Below are 15,766 nucleotides of genomic sequence, written 5' to 3' on the forward strand. Positions count from 1 at the left end.
TTCATTCTCAGTCTGTCTGTGGTTCTGAGATAATGGCTGATTTCTATCCTCCCTGTTTCCTTCCAGCTTTAGTCCACAGAAAGCTTTAACCACAGAAAGTCACGTGACCGGGCTGAGGGGCAGAGATCAGGAAGGTGAAAGTGTGGTGCAAATTGCTGAGTTTGTGAAACATTCGCTGTTGTTGTTAGGGGACAGAGGAGATGTGACACAGATTGACACTAATGTGTTGGTTTGACTGTCAAACAGACTGAGGCTCACAGTGTCTGGCCAATACTCCTTTAATGAGGAGTTGGAGCGGGATGAGTCTGTTCTGTTGTAAATGTCATTTCATCACTGCTGGCAGGCCCCAATCCCTCTGGAATTCTAATGCTGTGCCTACAACGCTGGAAGGCCAAAAGGAGGATATCCTGGACTTGGCCGAAGGCTTTCTTGGCCTTTAAGGATACTACACTTCACTACTCCTGGCCTGAAGGCATGCAGAGGTTGCCTTGAGTAGAATACTCTAAAATACAGCAAGCTATGTGAAGTGTATTTTGTTTCAATTTAGCACAAACATGTATTCCCTGCATACTCTGCATGCAAAGCAAGCTGAAGAAAGAACAACTGAGGCATTTGCAATAAGTAATCGAACAAAATCTGTTAATGTGCTGCCATGTGTTGGAACGAAGACCATGCAAGGAATTTAGGTAACTGGTTGTCATACAATTTACTGGTGCAATGTACTGGACCATACAGCAGGGAGAGACACTGCATGCTCACACTGCACATGTTGTATTTCGTGAAATAATACAAATAATAAAACCGTAATGGTATTGCTAAATCCACAGCCCCTGAGTTGGTTTTGTCTGAGGGGAAATGGATCTGTAGATACTTTGCACCAGTATTGCTGCCCAGCTTCGTTGTTCAGTAGTTGTTAACCTGGCTTGTGCATGAAAAAAGGAATAATCGCTTTCTAAAAATATGCACATTTTTGTAATTCCATATCATGAAAGATAGAGTTGGGATGTGCACGTCTTTTTTTTTCAAAACCAAATGCTTTGTAATCCTATTGTCCGTGACATTACCATCCACAAGGTTTGATCTTTGCGCGTGGATTATTTTATGGGATTCATAATCGCTTTCTTGTACTCAGCACACAGAATATATAACACTGCACGGACAAGGTGGCTAATAAACATCAATGGGCTTTACCCTTCATTGAGATAATGTCATGCATTCTCAGAGGGCATTCGTGCCATAAAACCATACAGCAGGAATGCCCATGTCCCAATATTGAGAGATTTTTAATGCGATGCCCCTGTTCAAGTGACGCCAGTGCTGATGAAAAATAGAGTGCGTCACCAGAGCTGTAAGGCACTGACAGCACATTCCTCCACTTTGAGCCTGAGCCTTTGACAGCAGAGTGTGCTAGGCCTGCAGAGAGAGTGCACAAAGACAACTGCAACATAGCTCTGAATATGCCTCCACCGGAGACAGCAACTGTTGTCGCATGCCGCTATTGCATAAGACAACAACTGCGTACAATGCATTGCATTGCCAACACATAAGCTGTCAGTTCATGTAGCATCAGTGGATGGGGGCATGATGTTGCAGAGCTGAAAGTGAGTCCCTAGTTAAAGCAGGAATACATGCTGTATGTATGTACCAGCCTGTCTTCATAACAACCCTTTGATTTTTCACAGTTACTGTCCTGCCATAAATGACTACAGTCTTTCTTTAAAGTGGACATGGACATAGCTAATAAAGCACCGTCAATATTACTTCAGTCATTATACCAAGAGCTGTATAGCTTATTTATTGATCAACTGTTTGATCTCTTCTTAATGGTTTTGACAGATAGCAGGACATTAACGCCTTAAGATTTCCTCTCCTGCTCCATCATTAACGTTCTGACAGAAGAGACTAGAACAGAACACAGCTGAACACAGTAGAGCATAATAGATCATGAATAGAAGAGCATGGATCAAGGAAGGGTCTAGAATCACCTCACTGAGGTGTTTTGACAGCGCAGATATAAAGAGAGCTCCAACACTAGATCAGTCTGTCAAGTCAAGCAGCCTACTGTACGATACTGTTCCCTACTGTACCCGATGCTTCTGTAGCATTTTAGCTTTTGCCAAAATAGCACAAACTTGGCTCTGGCTGAGCTCAGTCAGCTCAAAGGCTGTCATTTGCACACTAAAACGTCAGCAATTGGACATCTGTAGGCTGGCACTGAGTTTTCAGTGGCTGAGTTTGCAGCTGAAGCTGTGTCAGCCATGTGTAAGGCTCATCAAACCAATGGGAGCTGTTGGGCTCTCAGGGACACATCTCAGTGAGTTAAAGTTTCCTCAGGGGAGTAGCTAGTCCTGGTGCATCCGTGGTTTGAAACAGCCCATAATAAGCCCTTGCCTTTGCCAATAGCAGCATCAGAAGCCACAGCACAGAGGAGAGTTGGGTGCATCAGAAAAGGATGCATCTCTAGAACATTTTGTTCCTCTGGCAAAAATAAAAACAGACATGAGGATATGTTTATCAGCAACAACGTTATATAATAACAACCATACCAAGATATCACTGAGCATATTATCTCGCATATTGATTCTTATTCCATGGTTTTCTGTTTACTGTTTCATAATTGAAAAAGGGTGCAACTTTCATGCTTTAAGCTATTTCTAATGCGTGCATACCGACTGACTCATGCTTATACAGTATATTCTTTCTATACATATTTTTCGCTTTCATGACTTGGAATTTCTGTGTGCGCTGTATGTGCTTACTTCACACAAGACTAATCCTGTCCTGGATTTTAAAAAGTGAATCATAATGACGTGTTAACACTGCCTCGGTTATAAGCCTGTACACTTTCAACAAACCATATCATTTATGATTATTAAAAAAAGATACAACCATCTATTCATCATGGACTTGAGTGTTTTTGTCAAATACAGCCTGCTGTGTTGTACATGTGCGCTCTGCTGGTGGTCCTGCGCCTAAGTGTACCCTCTTTGACAGGGAAGACAGCTTTCTTCATCAGTTCTGTTGTCCTGCCTCAGGTTATGAAAGGTCTTCAAGATAGCTGGCAGAGACTGAAGACTATGGGATCCACCTCCAACCAGCCACAGAGAATTTTTCCCCCTTTTTTGTTCTCTTTTTCTTCACCGTGCTGTTTGTCTGTGCCTGTGCTTTCTGCTTTAATACAAAGACAAAGCTGGAGAATTGAGTCTGCTGTTATTATACTCTCCTCATCCTGCATGTGTCTTTCTCTCTCTCTCTTCCTGGTTTTGTCTCCACACCCTCCTTCTCCTTCTCTTCTGTTCTGTCCTTTTCCCTCCACCTATCTTCTGCCTGGCTGCTTTCAGCCTGGGGGTTAAACAGCTGTACTGTATCTGTGCGATGCAAGAGCTTGTGCTCGTGCAAACTGTGCTGTAACTTTCATATAAGATTGTCTCCCCAGAGCACCCCTGTAAAATGATATGAAATGATATTGTCTGCCCTGTAGTATAAACTAACATACTAGTCAGATACTCTTTGCAAGTAATAGTATCTCCTTGCTGACTGCAGGCATTGTGTTTTTATCCCAAATAGAAGAGGGAGCAGAACTGTGTGACACATCAGTGAGGCACATATGCAAAGAGTTGAGGTTTAACAGTATACATCACCATCATAAATCATCCTGATGCTCAGTTTTAAACAGCATTTGCCATACAGCTCTCATAAACTGTGTTTAATGATCTAAAAATGAATGTTGTTTTTGTTCAAGTTCAAGTTGGCCACAGGAGATCTGCCATTTATTGAATGCTTCTCTGATGCGGTATGAAAGAGAAGTAAATACATTTCCATGATGTATTGTGTTGATGTACTGAGTGAATCAGCATGCCTGTCAGACTTCTCATTCCCCCAATCACATCAACTCAATGGCTCCAAAGCTTTGAAAGGTTAGAAGTTACTCCAATCTGCCACCAGGGGGTGAACTTTTCTAACACATCCTTTCAGACAGGCTGTCCTTCACACAGACATTAATGTGAGCTCAGGTTCTTTTGTATACTTTAAATCCTTGTTTTCATGATGTCTTTATCATGGATTTTTAGTACAACATACCTTTTACCTTGTGCTAGTTTTTACTCTATGATCTATGATGCTTGTTATCTTTTATGCTATCTCCATCTACCTTCTTTGGTCCCCTTTTGAATGGATCAGTTTGGCAGGAAGGCCTAACAAGACAAAGGGTCAGGGTTAGGGTTAAGGCTATTGTTAAGGCTATTAGTTGTTCCCAAGTGCAGAACTAAAACTTTTGGTGAGGCAGCTTTTAGCTTTTATGCCCCGAGTCGCTGCCTGCCAGAGGATCTGAGAGCAGCTGGAAGTGTTGAATTTTTTAAACAAAAAGCGAAAACCTACCTCTTCAGCCAGGCTTTTGATTAAGACTGGTTTGTAGACATTATTTACTTTATTTTATCATAATTATTTTATGTAATTATTATATTGTTTTATTGTATTTATTATTGATTTTATTAATCTTATTTTGCTGTCTTTTTAAATATTTTATCCAATTCTTAGTCTAGTTTTTATCTAACTCTATTTTACTATTATTATAGCTTTTAATCCTTTTCTCATTTCATCACTCTATTACGGTCTACACTGCTGTCTTATTATCATGTTGTCAGTCATATGAAGCACTTTGAACTGCACTAACCTGTATGAAGGGTGTTATGCAAATAAAGTTTGATTGATTGTCCAATCAGATTCTTTGTGGGCAGGACAACCACCTTGCAAACGATTTTAAAGTCCACCCATAACCGTCATCTTCTTGTGTGTCTGTATAATCTTTTACATCCTTGCTTCAGGTTCTTATCCATGGGTTATTTCTCCAGTGTATTGCACAAGCTGAGTAGAACTCCCTGTCCACTACTTTTCATTCAGCTCCCTGTTTCACCCATTCTCACATACCGTTGACCAGAGGATTTTCTGCAGCAGGCCATTTTCTACTGAAGTGCTTATTGACTGCACATCTCCCACAGAGAGCAGGTCATGGTGAAATCCTTAGGGCAGCGTATCAGTGATTGACTGGGTCAGTCGCAGGGAGAAGCAGGGCCCCTGCACTGTAATGCTCATTATCAGCCAGCATCAGTTTACTACTGTGTGATGCACCCGCAGCAGCGTGGAGACAATGAGAGCTTGTCACAAGGCTTTTCACATGAGGTCATTTATTCAGATTGATGGCTGAACAGATATGATTGTCTGTCTTGTATAGGCTTTTTATCTCTGAAACAGTGTAGATTCATATTGATCCACCTGCAGTGCGATGGGGATTTTAGTCAGGAAGGAAGGAAGTATCTGTCATATTTTTATATCCTCGCCATACTTTTTGCACACATATTTACTTACAAACGCATGCTTTTGTTAGCTTTATGTGATCCATTTCATAACTGACCTTGACTCTGACCTGCAGAAATGCACTGACATTGATTTTCAGGGTTTATACCTACATCACAATGGTTGAAAAGAGCATCAAATTGAATGGTGACTGGGTGAGCCCTGGTGGCCTAGCAGTCTGAGGCACTTACCATGTAACCGTGTAAGGTCCCAGATTTGAATAAGTCAAGCACCGCTGTTGCATGTTACCCCCCTTCCTCCCATATTTTCTGTCACTTTCCACTTACCTATTAAAAAAAGGTGAAAAATGTCTCTAAAAAAAGAATTGGTAGTGAGTAATTTGTCACTGGATTCACCGCACCCCTGTCAAACACTGAAAAATGCTGACGGCCTACACGTTAACTCTTGCAAGCTTGCACAACTTGTGTAGTGTAGTGGTGTAGGTGGATGCATGCATTGTTATAAGTGGAAAGAATCTTCATTTAGCAGGCTCTTTGCAGCACACACATACCAGTTCACTACACATACGGACATGCCAGTGCATGCCATGTCGAGCGATCTATCCATCTCCTTATTAAATCATATCCTGTTGTGCTTGTATACAAACTTGCTCAGCTCTTCATCCTGCAAAAACAAATAAAGCCTGTCGTGCGCGCTTGAATCAGAGCCATCTGTGTTTTTTGCCAGTTAGTGCTGCAGTAATTGCTCTTCTTTGCGTTTGACAGACTCTAGTATGTTCTGCTCACAGAAACAGTGGGGTTTCCACCCACACTCACCACTGAAGGCAACTTCACATGAATCAGAAACAGGGAACCGAAAGGGTTCTCCATCTGGCATGATCCACATGAGTAAATCATCATGATGAACAAAAGCCATAATGTGCTTTTGGAAATAGTGAGTTAAGTGCAGTCGCTTACCTTTTAACTGTGGCCTTAATTGCGGTTGGTGGATTTTATCTCCAGCATTAGCCTCTATTGCTAAATATTATCTGATAATCTGCTTTAAATGTGTCTTTGCTTCCCAACAAATTATGTGAAACCACTGAATTTCAGAGTGCAGACATTTTAACAGGAAGATAATCACACTTGTTATGTAGGGAGAACTCGCTGAATGGCAAATTGAGATGAAGACCACAAACCAAAGACTCTAGCAGTGTGTGGTCATTTTCTGTGAGTCCTGAATTGTGACAAAAGGCTGATGAATGGTGTTTAGATTAATTAATTCCTTAGTGTCCCTGCTGTTCACACAGGATCTCAGTATAGCCTTTGTGCTGCTCTGGCCTTTCTATATCTTGGCTTGGGAAAACAGAGGAAGCCCATATTGTGCCAGGAGGTGTGAAAGAGTCATGTGGAGATGACTTGTCAGACAAAACAGATCTAACTATACCACTTAGTGTGTTAATGTGTAAATATGCACACACATTAATGCATGTTTGTTTGTTTGTTTATTTGTGTGTGCTTATGCGACTCCACTTGTTAAATATGCAATATTTTCAGTGTTTGTGTGTTTGGACACAGACAGTGGCTGAATACTGATGAGAGGCCCTTCCACACCCCTTTCCCATGACTGCTCGGACTGGGTGGCACTGCAGCGTGGCACTGCATCTCAGGCAGAGAAAGAACAGCACTGTGCTTGTGTTCGAATGCAAACCCCCTTTAAGCAAGAAAAGAGAGCAATGTTTTATGTGTCTAAGTCTTAAGCACTGCAGCACATTTAAACATGATTCTGATGAAGACACACACTTCTTTGATCTGTGTTTCTTGAACACTGAAATTCAATCATACCACATTCTTTCTGCCATTGCACCATGCATATATCAGCCTTACAGTTTAATTCAGTTCATGAATCACTCTATTGACCATAACTGAGCATTTGCTCAAGCAATCTAGGTGCAATTGTGTTTTCTGTAATGCTTCCATGACCTTGATGAGTCCAGTAACGCAACATTTCCTTTCCTTTACTAGACACTGACAAAACATGAGAGCACTTGAAGCTCATATTTATTTGAACAAAGCATGTATAAACTCATGTGGTCATACAACATTGCAGCAGCCCCTCCCCACTGAAACGCAGACCAATCGCGGGCTGCTCTGCTAGGCTTCCATTTGAAGCTTCAGTAGTACGGTAGTGTTGCCCAGCAACCAGAATCGGCACATTTCTGGGAGGTCCTGTGTGGATGGCAGCAGCTGTAAGAGGGAGAGAGAGCAAGAGGGAGAAGGGGACAGAGATAGGAGGAGAGAGGGTTCAGGATTTCACTGGAGGAAGGAGAAAAGGAGAAGGATGGCGTTAGGCTGAAGAAAGAGCCACGCTGAGAGTGAGAGAAAAGACATAGTCTCTCACCTCATTAGAAAGTTTGTTCTTGTAGCAGAGGAGGAGACAGAAGAGGAGGCCATTTATGATCCTTGTTGAGTCTGTGAAACAGGGATGAGCGAGTTTTGGAGGATTCTTCCTCATATCTGCGCTTCTACACATTCCAGAACCTGTGCCTGCTGGAGCGGTGCAGAGCTTCGGTTGTAGCCATGATGTCTCAGAGGATCCCGGGCTGACGCACTGTGTTCAGGGACTGGCACAGAGGACAGACTGACTGACCTGGATAGGAGCTAAAACAGAGCCGAAACAGCCAAAATAGAGCTTTTTTTGGGAGGTGGATACGGAGCATTAATACTGGGTCCAGATCAGTCCTACAGAGGGTTCCTAGAAGGCCTGGCTTTCTGGCTTGGTGATGACTGAGACCGGTCCAGGAGTGATGTGGTTGTTCTAGGCAGGTTAAAACCACTCAGGCTGTCATCCAGTAGCAGTGGCGAGGCTGGAGCTCCAGAGGAGGACAGATCCGACGACCACACCAGGGATTCACTGGCTGAAAAAATGAGCGGGGTCCTGTGCTTGTGGTGCCATGGTGCCTTTTAATGTTGTTGGATCCCACTGCTGTTCTGCCCTGTTGATTGCCTGAGCTGAGGATGTGGAAGTTCAAAGCGTTTTGCCTGGATTACTGGCATGTTCTGTGTTTGCACCCTCACAACAACTTTTATAAGAGGTATGTTTAAAAATGGCTGCGTTCTGCAGTCATGTTTGGCTTAGATCATATCTTGTACTTCTTGCGCTACGTGTTCTGGACATCTCAAATCACAGAGCGCTGTCAGCTTGTTGATGTTGCTGCCTGTGTTGAATTGTAACATTAAGCAAATCAGTATGTTTTAAAACAGACTAGAATTACTTCATCAAGCATGGCTGATTGATAGAGACACTGTTGAGACAGAGAGACATTACTCATGGGCGTGCAAGTTGCCTGAACCATTATCGATTTCTCCGAGCAAACCAGGTTACAGCTGTTATTTTGTAGAAGCACTTGGTTAAGTAACTTGGCACTTAGAATGATCTTGTTTGTGTCGGTTGTCTGTTTAGCGTTGGCACTGCTGAAAAGAACGAGATGAGCTGGCTCTGACTGAATTCATTCTTCTGTCCCACTGGGACGTCTCCTCGTTCACCTTTCACCTACTGCATCATCTATGCCTGATTACAGAGTCTAGCTTTGCAGCTCGCATCAAGGTTGGAAAAGAAATCCATGTTTTATTCATCTATAATGAGTTTTGGGATTTATTCTTCTTTCACCACAACATGCCAATCATGACATCAGATTTGATTGAATGTCTTTTGGTGACACTTCAAACTGTAAATCACTGCAGTGAATCAGTGGATGCAAGATATATAACAGCTTGAAGATCATGGTTTCCTTTTCTTTTCTTGAATCCACCGTATTGTAGTTTCCAGGTATGTTAAAAAGGTGCACACTCCTCGCTCACACTCTGTGTAAATTACTCACCCCATCCCACTGCTGCTGTGTTGAGACCCTTGTGTCTTTTCCTGCTTATCACGACACAGATATCTGATGCTCCACATTCCATACATACACTCAAATTGCACCTCAAATTGAGATGCACATTGAGCTTGTTTGCACAAACCAATCACTATGTGTTGAAGATGTAAAAAAAGACAGACATGAATGGATTTTCCATCATTATAAATGTGCTTTAATGTTTGGTTGATCTTCACTTTTAGCTCAATCTACCATGTGTGGAATGCTCTGCAATCTCACATGTGTATTTCAAGCTGCAATTTCAGCTTTAAAGGACTGTAGTTCCTCAGAATTACCTTACTCTCTTTCAATTGCAGCTGTACAGACAAGAGCTACAATATTTTGGTCCAGTCTCCTCCTGCTACACCAATAAGATCTGACCGGCTATGTTTGCAGAGGTTTCCTTCAAGCACATCCAGTTGTGCAGATGTCTGAATCAGAAGCGAGCTGCGGTGTGAAAACACAGATCCAGTATCTGTGAAATTCAGGTGCAACTGCCTTCTGTCACTTCTCTATATGCTAATGCGTTCACACATATATAAACACACAGTTTGTCATAAGCATTAGTATTCTGAAGGTGAGGATACAGTATGTCCATGATTCATTAATAATGCATCACCAATTTAGCTGGCAACTCTTCTTTGAACGTAGACTTCAGGGAACCCCCACAGCTGTAGGTGCTACCTCAGTACCAAATGATGGTATTATAATCAGCTTTTTAGTCAGATTTATGATTTTGTAGTGTTATGTACAGCATTTCAAATCAGACTTCAAATCAGTGTGTGGTCTACTTAGTTGTAAATAATTAACTAAATCTTTTGCTAACTGCTGCAAATGGCAGTCTATGACTCAGTGGGCTTTGGAATTATTTAGGACGATTGTTGATTCTTTTTTCCACACACTGTGAACAACTCATTATGTGTCTAATCCTGCAGAGTTACTGGAATATTCTGGTCATTGGGCGTAACTCATTACATTTCTTGGGCTTCAGTGTAACATAGTCAGATTGTATCCCAGGACTGAGACTGTGTTGTTAAAGCGAGGTCAGTGTAGTAACTCAAAACAGCCTCTCCTAGCTGCTGAACTGGGGTTCACCCTCCCTCCTGCGTGGCCTTCCCATTGAGAGCAGTGTGATTGTTGGACATGGGCCTAAGTATTACCATACACACAGGGACTGAAAGCTCGCTCATGCTCTTTCTATCTCTCCATCTATTTCTATCATTCTGTTTCTCTACCTCTCTCTCTCTCTCTCCCTTACAGTCACTTCCTCATAAACACAAGCACACATCAAACACACACAACATAGGCCCTGCCCATCACCATTGGGGAGCACCAGATGAGTGAAAAATTGCATTGGACGGCGCAAAAAGGAACAAAAAGGAAGGGGTGTCTGCAGAGAGGAGAAAGAGGACTGGTGTGTGTAGTTCATTGTGGGTGGAGAGCTTTTGTTACGAAGAGGGATGATTTTCTTCTGCTATATGTACTGGGCCTTTACCTTACTTGGTCATCAGGCAGCTTGCTAGAGCAGCAACTCTGAGCCCAACATAAACTAGGGCAGGGAGAACTTCGAAAAGGCACAGACGAAGTAACTTTAGCAGCAAAAGAATGAATTTCTCTGTGGGTTTTCTATGGAAAGTGAAGGATGTGGGGTGTAATTTGTGGTCGGCAAGGGAGTGAGCACAGACTGTACTTTTTGTGGCTCTTTTAGGGGGAGTTGCTGCAGTTTTGTGTTTTTGAAACTTTGTTGAAACTATCTTTCGGTGCCATGCGCATTTCTTTTGGGCATGTCTGATGCCTCCGGTGATGTCACTACCATATGGAATGCGATGTGGAAGTACTGCATCTCCAGCCGAACTATAAGGTAGGAGACCATCTGGCAAAGGCCAGTGTGGATGGCAGTGGCCTGCAGTATAAGTGGTGGTTGTCTTTCCGACTGACCACAGAAATCTGTGCAGATATTTCTGACGTCTGACTGATCAAATAACATTCCTGTCTATATGCTCAAACTTGGTGGTTTCCTTTCCAGAACCATGGAAATATATTATCACTGGCACACAGCTGAAAAAGGCGGACAGTGAACAGTAAAGACATTTTCAAGGTCTTTCAGGGCAGTCTACTTTATCAAGGACATGTCTTTGATAATAAAGGCTTAAGAATAATCTGGCCAATTTTCCATTCTTTGTCTCTTTTAAGCTTTATTATCACTTAACTTTTCTTACCATAGAAGTGTACAGCAGGAATGGCCTCTGACACACATGATTCAAATCTCTCTCTGAATGAACACAGAAACCAGCACAAAGATTATCATTATTCTGTATTACACAGAAAATATTTTCTTTCTTCCTCTTATTATTCATAGCGATGGGATTATGTGATTAACTGACCAATTTTGTATCTTTCATTGTACCTTTCTGTTACATTCAACCTGTGATTACAATCATGTAGCCTGCAGGGAAGTCAAAAGTACTCTAGCACTTCTGTAACTCAATACAACTCAAACACAATATTGACTTTCATATAATCTGTCTCCTATTTTCTTTCTCTAAACTGCTTTTTTATTGTTGTTGCAGTTGTGGTTGTTTTTTTTTTTTTGTTCATTTGTTTTTGTTCTGTGTTTTGTTTTTTTTTTGGTTTGTTTTTCTTAGATATTTCCCCTTACTGGCGGGCAAAGCAAATATACAGGGAGGTTTTCAGTCATCCACCCAAACATGCAGTATATACATACTACTGAACATACAGTATTCTTATATAAACAACAACAGAAACATTTTTGAGGCCAATGCCAATATAGATGATGATGATGATAATAATTAATAATTAATAATTAATAATTAATAATTAAGTATTATTAGTAACTTTATTTATATAGAACCTTTTAAAAACAGAGTTTACTAAGTATATATTTATACTATATATAATATTTAAGAGTTTGAAAATCTGAAAACAATAAATTAGCCAATTTTAATTTTTTAACAAACAAATAACACTATCACCAATCCAACTATTTCTCTCCCAATACACGTTCCAATACCTCAACAACTCAGCTGTCTGCCAATACTGAATACCAATCCAATCAGTGTTGCCAGATTGATCTGCACAATTATATTTAATTAGTTGGGGAAATTTTGTTTTGGACAGCTTTCCTTCCATCCGATTAGTATGATTGAGACTGAATTCAGTAGGCTCAGATCGACACACAATGAATGAGAACTGATGACCGTCAAAACCCAAATTTCAGTTTATTTCAACTAAGTTGAAACTTTTTTCCTCTTCCAGTCATTCTGTCACAGGTCTGTGGGAAAAGACTTGTAAAAGCTTACATCTGTAAAGTGAAAACTTTATCTAAAAGACTTTGATTTTATTTGATTTTCTGACTTTTATATTTATGAGTTATGAGTTGTTGGTTTTTTTTTATTGTAAGCGTGGTTTTGAGTTTACCTAATTATACTCATAAAACGACGACTGCGGGTGATAGGACTGAAAATACCCTTTCCTAAATGAAAATTTTAAACTGGGCTACTTTTATGACAATGGGGTGCGTCCTATGCTCTGATTGGGCTACTTTTTGGACTGACTGATAGTAACTGCCCAACATGAGCTCCTCCTTACTCGTCCAGTCCTTAGATTCCGTCCTCCCTTTGCTGTATGTCCTTTTATATCCCCCTCCTTTCCCATTTTTGTCGATGGAACATGGGGAAAGAAAACAAAACATAAAGAACAATAGGCTAATGGAGGTAAACATCCTGAATGGGTTAATGCTAACCTGCTAAATGTCTGAGAGATTTAAGTAATGAGGCAATGTAAGACTGAGACAGGAATCAAGTAGCAGTGACACCGTAGACACCAGGTTACATCTGATCTGACTCTGGTCAGGTGACGACAGCATTACTTATTTAATGTGTGTGGATTTGGAGCTTGTCACTAGTGCCTCCTCATCCCATAGTGGATATCCATGGGGGTACATGAGGGAAGCTCTGCAGAGTCTCATCTGAAGGAACTGGGATGTTAAACACCTCCTGACAGAACTGCACTGCTTCATAATAGGTAAACAGGACTTAACTCTGGGGACATTAGCACAAATTGGTGTTGGCTTGAACTGGACCTAGCGCTGGAGAGAAGGTGATTCAACCTCATGCTCATAGATCAAATGAGAGGAGGCACTGACCCCTTTGTTGGTCCCCTGTTTTGGTACACTGGCTTTATGACAAGTGAGGTCTTTTTTTTATGTGTGTGTGTGTGTGTTGGGGGGGGGGGGGGTTGAGAGGAACTGCTTGTAATGGAAAAGCAGCAACCTGCCAAAGCGAGCTTGCAGTTCCACTGTGGTGAGTGAAAAAATACTCTCCGGGGTGGAAAAGCTTAGACGTGTCTAGGATGGAAGTCGTATTCTGGTCAGAAATGTCAGGATGGTGGAGATGTGAGGAGGCCATAACAGAAACATCGACTGATTTTCTTGCCCTGAAAATTCGGTGCTGAATTGATTAAATTCATAGTAGTGTTCCTTTTGTAATTATAGTATTTATTTAGAGGTGGACCACAGTTACACAAACTGATGCCAAGCCCAAATGTAGGTGTTCATAGTTGATTCAGCATATTTCCGCTCACCTGCTTGTAAATGTTATTTTTGCTCTCATGCTTGTCCAAATGCTCATCCAGTGGAAAATTGGTTTACACTACAACAATCTCTATCCTCAGGATATTGCCATGGGCTGGTTTCCGCAGTGGGATGCATCTTTATGTTTTTTTATTTTTTTATCAGTGCTCATGACCAGAAAAGGAGCTTGATACATGTTTGTGCTCAGATTTACGGTTTCTGAGGTTTGCTTGACATTTAAAGCACTTTATATGCACTGGCCTTTTCTGATCTATGCTTAAGTGGGAAGATAGTTTGTTCTCTTCTTTATATTACCTTAAGAATAATAGTTTTGTGCAATAGCTTGGCTACCTTGTTTGCTGAAAGGACATTTAATTATGACAGTAATAAATGGGCTAATGTGGTGTGGCCATAAGGGAAAGGCTTGAGAATAAACCACAGTCTCACTGTCTCTTCACCTCCCATTTCTGCAGGGTTGTAACATTATGGGAGAATATATTTGGGAACATTGCCTCTGCGGCAGTATCTACACTGCTCATGTTAAGCTGTACAGCTTTTGAAATGCTAATCATCTGAGGAAGCTAGTTTGTTTACTCTAATGCTCAAGAATGCCACCCTCTAGTGAGAGCGCCTTTCATGTTCAGTGTGTTTACTGAGGTGTCTGATGAGGAAAATGCATACAACACAAATAAATATGCATACGTTAGGAACAATTGTCATGTTTCTGTAATGTCTCCCATTCTTCCTTTTTGTACATGCTATAAAGCAGGGCCAAAATATGTGTTGCATCTGCTCTGCCCTGCTCTCTGTGATCGGTGGGGGACTGTGAAAGCTCAGAAGGAAACAGGCGCTTTCTCTTTCTGTTGCTTTTTTGCTGTTATTCTACTTTTGATGACATATTCCTTTGCATCTCTTCACAGCGCCTGCCTGGAGAATAATGAGGGTGTGTGCTGCATTAACTTATGTAATGGCGAGTGAGAGGAGGGGTGGGATGGGGGCAGTGAAGGAGGAGGGGGAGAAGAGTGATGAGCTCATGCTGCTGCACTGCAGCTCTTCTATACACACTCTTCACCTTGTGGTCTTTATGCCATGTGCACACTCTTGCACATGCACAGATGCATATATGCACATCTCAGTTTGTGTGCAATACTCCATTTATTTATTGATTCACATAGAAATATGTACGCACATGCAGACGCAGACTTAAAAAATAACAGCTCAATTAGAACCCAATGTAATGTTCTGCTGCGGAATGTGAAGGCTGGCATGCCTGGTCTTCAGATCTTTATTGCTAATCTCTCTCAGTGCTTTGCTATGAAAGGGAGTTAGTGTGTGTACACTTTCCTTTACCTGCACCACTGTAGGTACGGGGAGCTGATGCTCAGCTGTGAACAAGCTGAGCGTGTAGAGCTCAGGTTAGTAATTGCTGTTAATCTGCCAACTCTTTTCTGTGACAAAGCAGACCCTCATTATCTAGAGTGTGTTTTGATTTATGTCAGAAATGAGCGAGGTGGGTTAGGGTCTGGGGACGGGGGGAGTTGATAATGGCACAACAGCACATTTACTCTATAAAACATGTGGTCCCTTTGGGGGCTTTCAGCTCTGTCTCAGCATGCAATAAATATGTGACCAAATGGATAAAATACAGCTCTTGGCTAAACATCAGAACATTATTGTCCAAGATTCTCAATGCTAATATCATAAGCACATGAATCATTCGTAGCACAACTGGGAGATGGGACATACATTGTCTGTATACTCTGTGGCTCTATTATTTAAGGCTAATTAAAAGCAGATAAAAGCTAATTTAAAAAAAGAATTTTGCATCAATTCATATTTGATCATGAACTGAATTTTTTTGCATGCATTGTGTGGGCCTATGACTTTGACTTGAAATTAGCACATGTCCCTGCATGAGAGTGAAATAACCAGACTGTCAGGGAGGCTGGGACTGTCGCTGGTAAACAGTC

At 41.5% G+C, this 15,766-nt stretch overlaps 1 protein-coding gene across 8 annotated transcripts in view; it reads left to right on the forward strand.

The window, feature by feature from the left end:
• The window catches only part of LOC122883570 (IQ motif and SEC7 domain-containing protein 1-like), an 88,574-nt gene that overhangs the window by 36,685 nt on the left and 36,123 nt on the right, over positions 1 to 15,766 (forward strand). The window contains exon 1 of one of the 8 annotated variants that reach the window (XM_044212448.1): positions 8,165 to 8,386. The exons of 6 other annotated variants lie outside the window; for them this stretch is intronic. In XM_044212448.1, coding sequence (XP_044068383.1) covers positions 8,310 to 8,386 — 77 coding nt within the window. In that variant the 5' untranslated portion in view covers positions 8,165 to 8,309. Of the gene's footprint in view, positions 1 to 8,164; positions 8,387 to 10,640; positions 11,067 to 15,766 lie in introns of those variants that run through there. One more of the 8 variants, XM_044212449.1, reaches the window with a different exon arrangement.

Source organism: Siniperca chuatsi, linkage group LG10 (genome assembly GCF_020085105.1).
Source record: "Siniperca chuatsi isolate FFG_IHB_CAS linkage group LG10, ASM2008510v1, whole genome shotgun sequence".
In the NCBI taxonomy this organism is placed as follows: Eukaryota; Metazoa; Chordata; class Actinopteri; order Centrarchiformes; family Sinipercidae; genus Siniperca; species Siniperca chuatsi.